This window comes from Parambassis ranga, chromosome 21, assembly GCF_900634625.1.
Source record: "Parambassis ranga chromosome 21, fParRan2.1, whole genome shotgun sequence".
NCBI lineage: Eukaryota > Metazoa > Chordata > Actinopteri > Ambassidae > Parambassis > Parambassis ranga.
Genome location: NC_041041.1, coordinates 16,504,775 through 16,520,118, shown reverse-complemented (window position 1 = coordinate 16,520,118; position 15,344 = coordinate 16,504,775). Strand labels below are relative to the sequence as shown.

At 42.1% G+C, this 15,344-nt stretch overlaps 1 protein-coding gene across 1 annotated transcript; it reads left to right on the top strand.

Annotated features, from left to right (window-relative positions):
• Window positions 1-4,725: 4,725 nt before the first annotated feature.
• Window positions 4,726-8,296, top strand: mstnb (myostatin b). Its single transcript, XM_028433670.1, has 3 exons — window positions 4,726-5,344; window positions 5,669-6,039; window positions 6,806-8,296. The coding sequence occupies exons 1-3, from the start codon at window positions 4,966-4,968 to the stop codon at window positions 7,184-7,186; spliced, it is 1,131 nt and encodes a 376-aa protein (XP_028289471.1). The 5' UTR covers window positions 4,726-4,965; the 3' UTR covers window positions 7,187-8,296.
• Window positions 8,297-15,344: the final 7,048 nt, after the last annotated feature.

Genomic DNA, 15,344 nt, shown 5'->3' with positions numbered 1-15,344 from the left:
TGCATATTTGTGCTGTTGTCCTCAATAGGGAGGGTGGCAGTATTTCTCAGTTAGGCATTGTACAATGACACAACGTGGATAAAAAAAACTAGGCCTGCAACTTCTTAGCCAAAGCCAAGTTTGTTTGTATGTTTTAATTATTAGTTTAGTTGTTGAGCCAAATGCTTTCCAGAAGTGTGTCAATCCTTTCTCATGGCCTGTTTTCTTGTGGCTAGAAGACCAGCAGGCCACCAGTGATCCAAGTCCTCTTAAATGGTTCCCAAACTGCAACTTGTGTACAAAGAATTCCTAGAGGGCAGGAAATGCATCATTTGTACATCATTTCCTGGATCTGCATGTTGGATGAAAGGACTACGGTCAAGGCTGCGTAATGGCAGTGGGATAAGCAGGGCTGACAGGGAGGCTTCTTGTGGCTTTGCCACTGAATCTCCAGGGAGGCCATTAAGAGAGAACTACAGCCCATAGAGCTTTTTCTCAGACCAGGAGGAGTCCAGCAGCTGGGTGTGTTTCTGACCTGGTGATAGCAGGCAGAGTTTTAAAAGAGAGCCTTCACCAAATGAAGGGATCTATTAATAACATCCTCCCTGAGAGGAGAGAATCTTGGCCCTAGGACAACATCGGTAGATGGGATAGACTTTCGCTGGCGAGGGGAACATCAGGATTCCAGGCAATATCTGATAGGATTTCTTCCTTTGCATTAAGAGTCCAGCCACAGAGAGCCAGCACCAAGTGAGAGAGGGAACAAATAAGGACAGAGAAAGATGATATGCCACTGAAGATGCTATGCCGCAGCATGGCTCCAGCTCTGATACAATTAATCACACAAATGTAGACAGGATCAATGCTTTGGTCACTGTGGAGAAAGATTTTTATACTCAATCCAAGAATAATCCAAAGGAAGGACAAAAGTGAATTCCTGACTGCTCATCCAAGCTGGTACTGTATATGCTTGAATGATTCATTCCGAATGTCTCCGAGACTGCTGAACCTCATCTTCCCAGGTCAAAGCCGTCTCAGCCTGGCCCAGCTTTGTCACTGTGGAGACACCTTCCCATGTCATGGCACATCACATTCAATGTAGGGGATGTCACTGTAGCGTTGGTCTACCTCCACCCACTGCTGCACCGCCCGGGCCACGATCTCCTCCGATAGCCTCTGGGCGTATTCCAGCAGCACTGGGTTGACCTGTGGGGAGTTGTCTGGTGAGCCCATCTCGGCATGAACCAAGTAGGCTTTCTCTCCCCGGGTCTCCTTCCTTTTGCCGTCCGCCCTGTCTGTGGAGTTTGCATTTTGAGCAGCAGAGCCACTCCTCTTGGATTTGACACACCCCATATTCTGAAGGATGTAGCATTGATTGACTGTGGGATGGGTGTTGGTGGCAGTAAGGTGTCAAAGTCTTTGGTTAGATTTCTAACTCACACATACAGGGGTTCATGTTGATTCTGGAGCTGAGTGGTCAAAAGCAGCTCTGTGCCTCCCCTTTCTGCTGCAGTCTCGTTTCTGCTGCTGTCATCCACTCCCACTCTCATCCATATCTGTGTGCCAACGTGTGTGTGACGATCAGAAGGTGTTACACAGCAAAGAAGGGTGAGTTAGAGGGTGCTGGGTGTTGGCAGGCTGGGAGCGCCATCCCTGTGTGGATCTGCATTGAGAGTCCTGCTCCTTTGTTGACAAGAACTCATAGCGTCCTCAGCTGCAGAGAAAGAGATACAAGGAGAGGGAGGATTTCAGTGATTTATTTTCCTTCAGATGGAGCCTAAAAATACCAGATGGCAGGAAACGAGGAAAGGATTGTGAACAATTTTCACAGTGGCTGTGACAACTATGTGACCCGGGCTCCAGCGGCTGGCTGGAGATCAAAGCCCCAGAGTGGCTTCCCCTCACTGCTGCAGGGACATCTTTAAACAGCTTCTCTGCACATCGACTGTTACTCACTCACTCACTCCCTCCTCCTCCTTTTCTACCTTTGAGTGTTTTATGACTCAGGTCCTCACCCCATTTTGTCTAGCATGACACAGGGATGTCTGTCTTGAGCTTGAGTGCACTGATGCTGTTTTGTTGTAAGCCTGTGTCTCCCATCTGTTCCACTAACCCAGCCTTGCAGCCTGATTCACTGTGACAGCTCCTTCTCCAGGACTACAGGCCCTGGTGCACAACAAACATGTGCTCCATTCAGAAAGCTTTGTGCTCTAGTCTACACAACACGCAGGCCATGAATGATTTATGCAGAGGGGGGAGTCTCCCTGAGAGTACAACAACATTTGGAGGTGCAGACCTCCACACAGGGTTCTGAACGCCACTGAATATTAATGCTTAAATATAATCTTAATATTGTTAAACTGTGGAAGCGTCATTAGATGTGGGACAGACACATGGAATGTGGAGTAAGTCATATAACATATAATAAAATAACACAACACAGAGCTTTTGGTGCTCTGAATGAAATTATCGCTGCAAACATGAGGACAAATCAAACATAAACAGAATGTGCTGTGATCCAGAGCAGCTGTACGTACTTCTGACAGAGTGGGGCAAAAGCTGCAGATTTGTCTCCATTCCAGCAAAAATCAAATAATCCGCTGACAAAAGAAATAACCCAAGGTCATTCAAGAAAATAATAATAATCCAGACATCATCTGGTGTTCCTCCAGTCTTTCTCCGGCTCCTCAGACAGCATCCCGTTGAACTTGAACGTTTCTGATAGTGTGCAACGGATAAATGAAACAAAATTATCTCCCAAGTTGCCGCAGCGGCTCGCTGGTTTTGGGTTATTTAGGATGAAGCGCCCCGTAGCAGATTTTAAAATAATCTCTGAGAGAGAAATAATCCCAGGCTGCTGCACGAGGCGGCAGACGGTGGCTCCCTGTTGCCTCGGCTGTCGGTCAACGCCGAGTGGAGCTCCACAGCAGAATCAGAGGTCTGGACTGACTTTAAGCGTAACGGCTGTCCACGGCAATTACTGAGCTGCAGAGCTGCGGGGACGCTCTGGATGAGTCCAGGCGCTGCGCAGTGACTGTGCGCCGGCACGATACAACACTGCCATCTGGTGGCTGCGTCTAATAATGCACACTGATCTCTTATTCGCTGGTGTTTATATCCGTGTAGAAAAAAATTATTTGCTAAATATTATTGCATATTATTGCTATAAATTATTATTGCTGCAACAAAAGTAGTAATTAACCTAGGTAATCAGAGTTATAAATATCCTGTTTCACTGGACTCACAATGTGAGTATGACTAAATATACGGGTACAATAACTGCCTGTAAAATTACTTATATTTATACACAATTCTTAATTTAGTTTCTTATCTTAAGTAATTAAACTCAAACTATTAGCCACGACTGTTTTTAAGGGTGTGGCATTTACACTTAAGGCTGCATGCGCCCTCTACATAGATAGGCCATTACCCACAAGAGCAGATGGAACTATATACATGACCCCTCACTAACGTGTAGACTGCGGATGTACACATGGTGCCAGGGACACAACTATTATTGCGCACATAACAGGTGCATTCACTGAGTGCTGATTAGGGGAAGTTCGAGTGTTTCCCCTTCCTGTTACCTTGTCAAGTGACGTGTTCACATCCGTAAAGTGTTATTTTAGCTTCAGCAGAATGGTATAATTAGGGTTTGGTCACATGAAACAAACAAACAAAAAATTCGAGGTAAAGTCTCAAAGTTTTACTCAGTTTTGTCGTAGGCTACGCATTTACAAGCTAGCCTATTTCCTTTTCAGGTTAAAGTGTACTCAGAGCAGGTAGGTCAATGTTATACACTTTTATTATGTTTTTATTATTGATTTTGAGAAATGTAAATAATATTTGTCAGGGTGCACACAAACAGGAGGCCACCTCACACACGGACTGTGAATAGTAGCCTAGCTAATGTGGCTATGTATGAATGAATGTTAATATAGGCCTAGCTGTTGGTGTATGTTTGTTGCCATCAACACTGAAAGCTACAGTGAGTTAATTTGACAGTGAATGCACCACCAGACATGCACATGTCTGCTAGTCTGACCAGAACCTATTAGAACAGCCTTAAAGACTTTTCACTTGTTTCTTATTTTTGAACAATAACACCAGCTAACAATTCCCCCTGCGGGATGGAAGTAAAGTACTGGGTATATTATCTATCCCTCTGTCCAACAGTAGACTGCTTGCAATTAATAACTTGCCACACGATGGCGCTACCTTCTCATGGGCTATAACCAGTTTTCCACAGAAAATATTTGACAAGCCCTGGACTAAAGTTTTCCCTCTAATGTTAAAAAAAAACAAAGTAAATAGTCGATATGTGTTCAATGTATTGCCAGTTTTGATTTAGAATGTGAGGCCGCAATCAATCTTTCACTATAAATGAATAATAAATAACCAGACGTAACAAGCTACAAAGGTTTTAATAACATTACAACTGAAATTAATTCCCACACGAAGACAGAAACAGCTGCATTCACATAATGTACCACAGTGTCCCAGGTACACATAGGTAAACAAAATGCCTGTTATGTGTTCTTAAAACGCATTCAGGATTAAATAAAACTCATCTTGTGAACAAAATGTCTTTATATGGCTTTATTTCAACATTGTTTTGGAGGTTTGCGTGATATAATACACTGACTGGTCTGTGCCCACTGTACAGTTACCACGAGGAAGTGAATTTATCCATTTCTGGACATGTTGAACACATGCCCACAGTCTCCATCCCTTTATGGTTTGACAGCGAAAAAAAAGTTTTCATGTCAGTCGGTTAAAATTCATTGTTGCCTGTTCAGCCAATCATAGTTTTTGACGACACAAAAGAGGCTAAAGTTGGAGTATAAAAAGGTGCGCGTTAATAAAGTATGATGCCTGTCAGTGTGGGACATTAATCCAACCGCAGTCCTGTTGCGCATCAGGTTCAGCACGCACGAGGGGATCTCTTTTTTCGAACCAAACCAAACTGAATACCTTTGAGAAAAAATGCATCTGTCTCAGATCGTGCTATATCTCAGCTTGCTGATTGCTTTGGGTCCAGTAGTTCTGAGTGACCAAGAGACGCACCAGCAGCCTTCCGCCGCCAGCCCAGTAGACACGGAGCAGTGCGCTACGTGCGAGGTCCGGCAGCAGATTAAAACCATGCGATTAAATGCAATAAAGTCACAAATTTTGAGCAAGCTGCGCATGAAGGAAGCTCCCAACATTAGCAGAGACATAGTGAAGCAGCTCTTGCCCAAAGCGCCGCCGCTGCAGCAGCTTCTCGACCAGTACGACGTGCTGGGAGATGACAACAGGGATGTGGTCATGGAGGAGGACGATGAGCATGCTACTACGGAGACAATAATGATGATGGCCACAGAACGTAAGTGTTTATTTTCTTTTACGTTTTTATGACTTCTTAGACGTCTCCAGATACACCAGGTTTTTACGCACGGTGCAGAGCGCTCAGCGCAGGTTATTACGAGAATTGACATCATACAACTAGCTTTAGGTCCAGGTTTTCATATCGGAAATGTGAAGGTACATCTTTTACTAAGATTTGAAGTTGTGAGACAGTCTATGTCACAGAACGCGTGGTCGTTTACGCACATTTGATCCACTTGAATACATGTTATAAAGCGGTTTAGAATCTATCTTGGCAAGTTTACACAGTCAGTGAACACCTTCTCTCGTCATTTCTCTGCAGCTGAGTCCATCGTCCAGGTGGACGGGGAGCCAAAGTGCTGCTTTTTCTCTTTTACACAAAAAATTCAAGCCAATCGAATTGTCCGGGCGCAGCTCTGGGTGTATCTGCGCCCGGTGGAGGAAGCGACCACTGTGTTCCTGCAAATCTCCCGCCTGATGCCGGTCACAGACGGGAGCAGGCACATACGAATCCGCTCCCTGAAGATTGACGTGAATGCCGGGGTCAGTTCTTGGCAAAGTATAGACGTCAAACAAGTGTTGACGGTGTGGCTGCGGCAGCCCGAGACCAACTGGGGCATCGAGATTAACGCCTTCGATTCCAGGGGAAATGACTTAGCCGTGACCTCCGCTGAGCCAGGGGAGGAAGGACTGGTGAGTTGAACCTCTATTTTACATTGAACAGAGAACCCGTGGGTACCTTGTTACCGTAGGTTACGTTTTAATCAACTGTTAATGTACAGGAATGCAAAGCTTTATTCTTTTTCCCCTCATGTTTGACACACCTGTCACATGCAATGCATTTGTGTCATAGGACCCCATAATAATAATTTGGAAGGATGCTCAGTTGGGCTCCACAAATGGTTCTGGTTCAACTTCCATTTTCGTGTGCAGAGAGGCTTTGCAGAATCAGCAGGTGGTTAAACATTCCTGCATTTCACTGCTGGAAGAAGGAATCAAGGCATAAAAAATGTTTTCAAAGCTGTTAATCAACACAGACTCCATGTAGGCACACACCTGCACTTGGACAAAGGCCCAGTTCACAATAACGTCAAATCTTATTGCTTGATTACATAAAAGTTTACCTGCTCCACATTCCTTAAAGTGCTTTGTGTGACTGTGCAAATCAGAGTAATTGCCTGCGCACATGCTCACACTGCTACTATCAATGACAGACAGACATCACACGGCTCAAATGCTGGCACCAGGCTCCGGGGCAATTAGAATACCTAGACAGCTGTGGGTAACCAACCGTCATGATTTAATTTCTTTATAACTCAAAGTTTCATAATATTATCGTGCTGTGTTTGAAAACCAATTGCCAAAGGGTGCCGGATTAAAAAATAAAAAGCTGAAGGCTGTCAACTTCCTCCTTTTGCAAAACATTTTCAAAGTGTTCACACATGTTCTGTCATTTCAGCAACCATTCATGGAGGTGAAGATCTCAGAGGGCCCTAAGCGTGCCAGGAGAGACTCGGGCCTTGATTGTGATGAGAATTCTCCCGAGTCCCGGTGCTGCCGCTACCCACTCACAGTGGACTTTGAAGACTTTGGCTGGGACTGGATTATTGCTCCAAAGCGCTACAAGGCCAACTATTGCTCTGGGGAGTGTGAGTACATGCACTTGCAGAAATACCCCCACACCCACCTGGTCAACAAGGCCAACCCCAGGGGGACTGCTGGTCCTTGCTGTACCCCCACCAAGATGTCACCAATCAACATGCTCTACTTTAACCGCAAAGAGCAAATCATCTATGGCAAGATCCCATCCATGGTGGTGGACCGTTGTGGATGTTCTTAAGTTGGGACGGACACCCTGGTGAGAGAGGGGGGGAGGACAGAGGGCTGAAGCTCAGTCCAGCCCCCATCTTCTTCAGACTTTTTAACACAACCAATCCACCAGTTCCAGTGCTTTCCTGCAGAACACAGTGCAATAGAACCAGAGTAGAGGCCACAAACAGCCCAATCTTCCTGCAGGGCAGTGCTTTCACAGCAGCCATAGCGCTTACTTTTCTTTCCTCCAGTGAAATCTTAGCCATAGAGGCTTGAAGCCAGATGGATGCAGGAACCCAAATACACACGCACACACATGCTGGACCTTGGAGTGAATGTAGACAGAAGTGATCAAAGTTATCCAAAAACTTCCTTTTTATCTTTGTGCTCTGTACATTTATTCAAACACGCAACCCGATTATACTTATATGCCGTCTACTCCACTACACTCCTCTCATAAGCCAACATACAAGCTATTACACTTTTGCTTGCTCCATGTTTGTCATAATCATTTTCTGAGATATGTTTTCAGAGTGAAACCATGAATCCTCAAGGACATTTTGAAAGGGCTTGGGAAAACACAGCTGGAGACTCTTTAGAGTCATATTTCACACTGGTAGAACATGTTCAATACACAAATGTTCATAGGGGATGGTAAAAACAAAACTGTCAGTATGGCAAATCCTTAGTAATTCACCGCTGAATTTAGTAGTTTTAACAAGTGTTTTATTATCAGTCCTGATATATTATAGGCACAGAAATGTTCTACCAGTTTAGGGCTTGAAGGGTCTCCACATACTCTGCCATACATACCTACATGCAGCAACATACATGACCGGGGATCTTTACTATCCAACAAAACAGTCTGACCTGCCCGAAACACTTGAATTATTCTGATTGTAAATTCACCTTACTGGACAGAAGGACTTGAACTGAAGGCACAGTGAATGCAGCCTACAAATGAAAATGTATTTAAGACAGAACATGGATTGTGGAGATGTTTGAATGTTGAGAGCATGCTTAAACTCTGTCTTACAAACAACACAGTTTGCACTATGGCACACCAATAGAAAGAATTGGTTGCTACAAAAGTTGTAAAAACTGATTTTGATATGTTTGCTAATTTGTATTGTATACATATGCCATTGTTTCCATTAGGAGTTGCCTTTCTAAACCACTGTTGGTAAATGTATAAAACCACAATCTAGCAAGATAAAGGATGTAATACAGCAACTCTATACTTTTAACAAATAAAGTTTCTAGCTTGTTTGTTGAGTTTTTCTTTGAGTAACTTGTTTGTATTTCAGTCCATAAAATGCTGAATAAAACTCCACATGCCTTTGTCCTTAAAGTTTAGATACTTTAGAGTCATTCTGCTGAGTCATAGATAAAATTTAAACCTTATGTTTTAGTATCACAACAACCTGAATCTGAATGTCACAGCCCAATTTCACACTTCAGCAGCTGAGAATCTTTATGTCTTCAACACATGGTGTAAACCGATAGGTTACACAGGCATTATGTGAGCGTGTGCATGTTTGTGTGCAGAAGATGAAACCCGACACACACCTGACTACACCTGCACAATTCCATCACCATAACCCGGTTTTATCGTAAAGTGTAATTCAGCCCAATTTCCCTGACTTTGCTGTTTTCCCAGGGAAGGGATGTTGAAAGTATTGCAGTCTAATGAGAGGATGTGAACTCTGGTGCGCTCTGACAGCATGACCTATTCGACTAACTGCCTCATTGAGGCTTTACTTCCGCCCAGTAGAGGGCGAATTGAGCACTGTGAGAGCCACTTCCTTTCCTGCTGAGAGCTGGAAGTCTGCCATGAAGATCGGCTACAGCAGAGCAGACCATGGACCTCGTGGATCCACAGAGCTTCTTCTCCTGGGGGAAAGATTATACACTCTGCATTGCTCTGATTGCTGATGGCAGAGGAAAAAGTGAAAAGAAAGATTTGCACATTAGGAAAAATAGTTAAATAAGACAGTCAATATGAGCCAGATACATTCATTTAGATTAAACAGATGAGCAGTCTGTAACATATACCATTTACCATATTGTTTCAGTCTGTGGTTTGAAATGAGTCTGTCCTTTGTACAGTTTTAAACCAGCAAAATTGCACAGCAGCAACATAAACTACTCTAAAATATGCCTTTAAACTGCCTACACTTATAAGCTGTTCTGACTCAGTAATGTCCAGCCAGCCCCTGCATCTCTTCATTCAGTTTTTTACCTGCAGCAGCTGCTTGTTTTGAGTAGACACAGAAGCAGCTGCTCACCTACACTAACTGCTGCTGTCTGTTGTTTGTGAACAGGAGCTGGGAAACATTTTGTCTGAGCACCGTTACATCTGTCGAGAGCAGGGCCCAGGAGGACTGTATTCGCCAGCGACATTCCACCTCTGACAGGTGAGGAAGTGAGAGTGAGAGAACGGGAAGGAGGATGTTAGGGGGTAAAGGTGTCGTCCAAGGCAGCTGGAGACCCCGTTATTGGACATGATTCCTGTTGCGTGAAGTTAATAGAAATTGAATGGATAGAACATCTACTTATTAAGAACGCCTGATTTGTTTAGTAAGAGTGATGGTATGAAGATGGATTCTGATATTGGGGTAGTGAATGGTTGCACCCTGACAACCAAAGGTTTACTTAATCCATCCATCCATCCATCCATCCATCCATCCATCCATCCATCCATCCATCCATCCCATGGGATCATAAAAGTGTGCCAGATCTCACAGCATTCAATTTGATTGTCAACACGTAAGAGATACATTGAAGTAACTCATTGAAATATGTATACTACATACACATGCATTGTGGATAGAGCACTATAAGGTGTTCAAGATATTTGCATGAACAATGCTTTAAGCTAAATGCCCCAAATCATGATGATGTCTATAAGGTGCAGCGGTGGAAGAAGTAAGTAGATCCTTCAGTAAAAGCAATATGTGTAAAACTAAAGGCAATAGTTTTGCATTCAGAATTCTACTTAAATGGTAAACTAGTACTCTAGATGTACTCTATCTAAAAAAAGGTCATATATAAGTAAAACAAAGGTGTATGCATAATTTTCTAATATGTGTTAAATAGCACATTTATTCGACATGTTAATTGAATTGAAGCAATGAGTGATGAGGTTAAAGTAGTATGTAATGTGCAACTTATTTCTTATCATCATACAGTATCGTATAGTTCAATATTTTGATTCCTTTTACACCTCCTATAAAAATCTTTCCCCACATTTGCAGGATGATGCCCCTGTCCTGGGTGTGTTGCATTGCCTTGAGAGACAAATGACTTGCCAGGTGCATCCTAAAACATCTGGAGCCTTCAACAGATGTGCAGACTATACCATCTGGAGAAGTGTTTTAGTCAACAGATTGCTCTGTGTTTAACAGCATAACATAGTTGGTCACTAAAATTAAGAAGTAAACCAAAATGTTTCTACAGTTTTGAAAGAAAAGAAATCAATTGTTTATATTGTCTCGACAGCATTGGAAAAAGGAAACGTTTACCTTCTCTGTAGTCCCTAAGCATGAAGCAGAAATTTGTAAATTATAAATAAATTTGTAGTGCTGCATTTAGCAGGAAATACCTAAAGATGGTAGTTCTCCAATTGATATTTACATTTTAAATACATTATAAATGACATTTGTCAGAAATAATGGATAAAAAAAATATTACACATCATACATTGTGCATATGTTTACCCCCTTAGGAACAGACTGATTTGCAGCAGTGTAGTTTAAAAAGTTCCATAGGTAGCAGCTAGACCAGCAAGTGTTTATACAGGCTATTGGTTTTAAGAAAGTAACTGTGTTCTGGTTACTGCCCACTGAAATGACAGACTGGGCTTTACTGGCAGAAATGCTTTTACACCACACTGTATTCCTCCAAACGCCCGATAGCTGATCTCTGAATAGATATCACACTTCTCTCTCAGAGTAGTAATAAAACCTAAGCTTTCTGCTTAGAAGGATCAGGTGACCCCGTCCAAGCTTTTATAGATGGAGCAAAGTTTCTTTATGAAAGATTGGATCCTGAAAATGGTCAAAACACAATTCTGATGAAGAGGCAGGGGAGCTGATGTCTGCATAGATTTTTCTAGCATTCAGTTAAACTGCAGCAGTGACTTTGACAATAATGGTATGGATATGCCACCCAACACTTAACTTGCTGCCTTGAAGTTAAGCAAGCATTCTCCTTGATTATTACATCAAATAAATATATACCTTGAATAAACTCTACAGGTCCAGTTGCCTTGCTGTAAGCTCTTGAATGAGAATGACCTGGATGAATGAGAGTCTTCATCAACATATTGTCCCCACATATGTTACCATGTTGAAAGTATGTAAAAACAAAACATATCTTAGGTTTTATGTTTAGACAATGTTGTGTAATGGAGCAGAACACTGATAAACTGAAAATGTGCTGTAGGGAATGTAAAAAAAAAAGATCCTTATCACATTTCCCTTTATACACTGTTTTCTATGTGTTATCTCCAGTCTAGTGCCCCTGGGAAGCCCCTGGGAAGTCACTTTGTCTTATTAGGGCATGTTGTTTAAAATCCATGTTGTAACCACTTAAACAACCAGTAGAGGATGATCATCTCTGACCAGACTGACAGGTTGTTTGTGAGTTTCCCTCTTGGGCCGACGGAAAGCAATGAAAAGCAATAAAATCATCCATGATATGGGCCAGATGGCCAGCTGCTGAATGCTACCTGTCTTCACTTCTCCAATGATTTATCCTTTCCGTCTGCACTCTGCTTGCTTTTTCACTTAGGGATGAGGAATCACTATTCCTACCCCAAAACTGACAGTCACCTCTGGGAAGTAATCATATGATTAATGACTTAGTAAAGCTACTGGAAGCTTGGAGAGAGGACAAATTTGGTGTTCATTCCAGATATGTTTACAAAATTCCTCAATGTCAGTGTTTGTTTGCGAGGAGGGGTTCAGTGACGAGCAAAAAATGTGGCCTTAAGTTCCAAGGCAGCTAAGCATTGTCTCTCTTGGGACGGAGACTTGACAGTGATGAAGAATAGATGTTCCTCTAAGGAGACGAAGGGAGGGCAGATTATGGAAACCTCCTGTCTCCCAATGTTATGCATGTGCTCTTAACACAGACGGATGTAGAGTAGTATCAGGTATGTGTCAAAGAGGTCTGGATAGGTTTTGACATCTCAGAAATAACATTTATGGTACATTTTTACAGATTACTGCGCACAATTAATTTTACAAGAAGCTCAGCTGAGTGACATTCATGCTGGCCTTAGAGGCTGCATCCAGGAGACTGTCTGAACATAAGATGGACATTTACTGACATGGAAGAGAATTATTGAAAATATTTCAAATTTATTTACTTGAAAAATAGTTTGCCTGTGTCATAGCAAATGCACACAAGTAAAGCAGATATGCCTTAAGAGCAGATAACATTGTAATGTTGTGCTCTTAGAATTTTATTTCTAGCTCCCCTCTTCTTGAATTTCCTAATATGGACTTCTCTGGGTAGCATGTCTTGGAATAAAATTTCTAAAGGTGCTGTGGGAATTGATAACAAGCGATTAAAAATTAGAAAGTAGGCTTCATGGCCCCACTGTGGACGCCCTTGACCCATGAAATTGAAAGTGGTGTGACTGTAAATTCTCCAACGGTTAAGAACCTGCAGCTTTTTAACACCCATCACATCAGTGTGAGTCTGGAGCCAATAAAAAAGAACTGAGTGTTTAGCAGAAAAGTGCACAGCCCCAGCAAGGCACCACTACCAATTACCAGCTAAAAAACTAAAAGTAGATACAGCTCAGATTTTATAGTCAGTCCCATATGGACGATGGTATGGTTAATGGTTTTGATTAAGGCCTTCTGTGACTTGGTGGTGGTGATGAGTGTTAGGATTTGGTGAAAGATTTAAAGCCCTGCTAGTTGCTTTTTTTGCTGAAAAGATTTGTAGGGCTAAACCTAAAGTACAATATAATTAAGGATAAAAGTACTGTCGTTGTAAACATGCCGGTGATTTACCATAATTTACAGTGTATATATACACCTATAGTAGCCAGGAGATAGGCAGACTTAAGCACTGCCAACATGATGGCAAGTTCTCTCACAAAAGGGATGCACAGTTTTAAGGGCAACTTGAGCCGAATTGCTTCTGATGAATCTTTTGATTATTTCTAAAGTTTGTAGATGTTGTGAGCTTTCACACCGGAGCATGGATTGAGAATATACAATACAACCAAGTAGATCAGAGCACACTGTTGGACAGCAGGCGTTCAAAAAACTGACAAGAACTTGAAGCTGCATCAAGCTCTTGAACTATAGGACGCTGCTTAACATTGCAGATGGATGATGATACAAAACATACAGCTACCCCAAAGAACTGGGATATTCTTGACTGACCAAGTGAAGAATGCAAAAGAAGGAGAAGCTTTTCACTTACTGAAAACAAAACTGAAGACATGATGACATCAAACAAGTAGAAGCTAGGGGAGGAAACTCAGCATTTGGTCCAAGTACAGAAGGCAATCCTCATGTTTGTCCTAAGTTTGTTCTATTATATATGAGCTACCAAAAACGTGTATATGAAAATCGTTTGTGAATGCCACACTTGAATTAAGGCAGAAATTCTTGACTTTGCTCAGTGTTGCATTTCAAATTGAATTGCTGTGCAGGGGACAAAAAAATGTTCCGTGTGTACTGACCCATGATTACTTAAAAAAATGGATGTTAAAAAACAATTTGCTAAATGTAGCTGGACTGTATAAACAGGGTCTCAGATACTGCTATCTATAGTCTCCTCTTTGGTAATTTAGACAATATATTACAAAAACATGTTTACGTATTGTATTATAAGCTTTGAAACATGCCCTGTATATTCCAGCATTCCCAAGAATATATGAAATATGTCATATTTCTGAACAGTAACAGGTGCTGTATTCTACCCAGTATTCTATGTGACCACTTCACATAACAGTTCCAAAAATAGAGCGGGAAAGGGGTTAAATATAGTTCATGTTTTTTTATTTTGGATTTGATGAGTCTGTTAGAGTCTATAGTTACTTCTGGGTTGTTAGAGTGGTGTTCAGTTTCTCTGGCTGCTGAATACGACCTGAGAAGCAGTAGCTCTGCACATTATAGCAGTAATAGGAGAAGAGAAAACTATCTAGATGACGCTGTATGTGAAATGAATAGCTAAAACATTTTGCATACATTCCCAAACTGTTCCCCTTTCTCCTCCTCAAATTGAGTAAATCATTAGTAAATACCTCAAATTGAGTGCAGAAAATGGCAAAAAAAAAGTGCAACAGGTGGCTTAAAAGACAGCTGGCAAACTGAACCGTTGCTGACCTTTTAAACAGTGTGGTCACATGGTCAAAAGATGATGATCAGTTAATCCTCGCCAATTACTCTGATATGCCCCTTGAGTGCCGAAGGCAGTGTGTACAGAGTAGATTCTGCTGCCGCACGCATTTCTGAACATAAGCAACTGTAGAGCATGCACCCAACAGTGAGAAAAGCTAAGGGAAGAAGGGTGAAAGAAGGGGCACGGGTCTTTGCTGGCATTTATCCCTTTCCCAGGGGCACTTTGCAGAGTGTTGGCCCTGCAGCAATGCTGAAGCCATCTGTGGGTTGTCTCAGCATAGGCCCCGTAAAACAAGACATGTGCTGTGGTTTGACCTTTCACAGTCCTAACTATAATATTATCATAAGTTGAGAGATCATATTGCGCTTTTTCCTGTGGTGGGATTTTGTGTCCATATGAAAAGGCGATGAGTGAAAACCTTGAGTGGCTATATGTATGACTGTTATCCAAATGTGGTCAGACTTTCACACTGACAGCACCTTGTTGGCAAACCTCCATCATTACTTTAATGATACAGAAATTATATCCATGATTAACAATAATTATATTTTTCAACTTTTATAGTTTCACTTGATTCCTTGCTAATTAGCTTCGTTTCCTCAGAGTAAAGTGTAAGAAATCCTGAAGCCCAGAATGGTGGCATAATAGACTAATGTCTTTAGGAAGTGGCACCACTGCACGTTAGCAGTGTCAAGGATTTGCTCAGCTTTGTGGTTGAAATTACAGTGCAAATCTCTGAAGCATTTAATGCAGCCAGGGATAATATACAACTATCTGTCAATACTAAAGGCCGAGCGTCTGACACTAATTGAGGG

What these genes read in the sequence shown, in the direction of transcription:
- mstnb (XM_028433670.1), top strand. Translation starts at nt 4,966, where the DNA reads ATGCATCTGTCTCAGATCGTGCTATATCTCAGCTTGCTGATTGCTTTG. An exon ending in AATGATGATGGCCACAGAAC is followed by an intron (nt 5,345 to 5,668) that starts GTAAGTGTTTAT and finishes ATTTCTCTGCAG; the next exon opens with CTGAGTCCATCGTCCAGGTG. An exon ending in AGCCAGGGGAGGAAGGACTG is followed by an intron (nt 6,040 to 6,805) that starts GTGAGTTGAACC and finishes CTGTCATTTCAG; the next exon opens with CAACCATTCATGGAGGTGAA.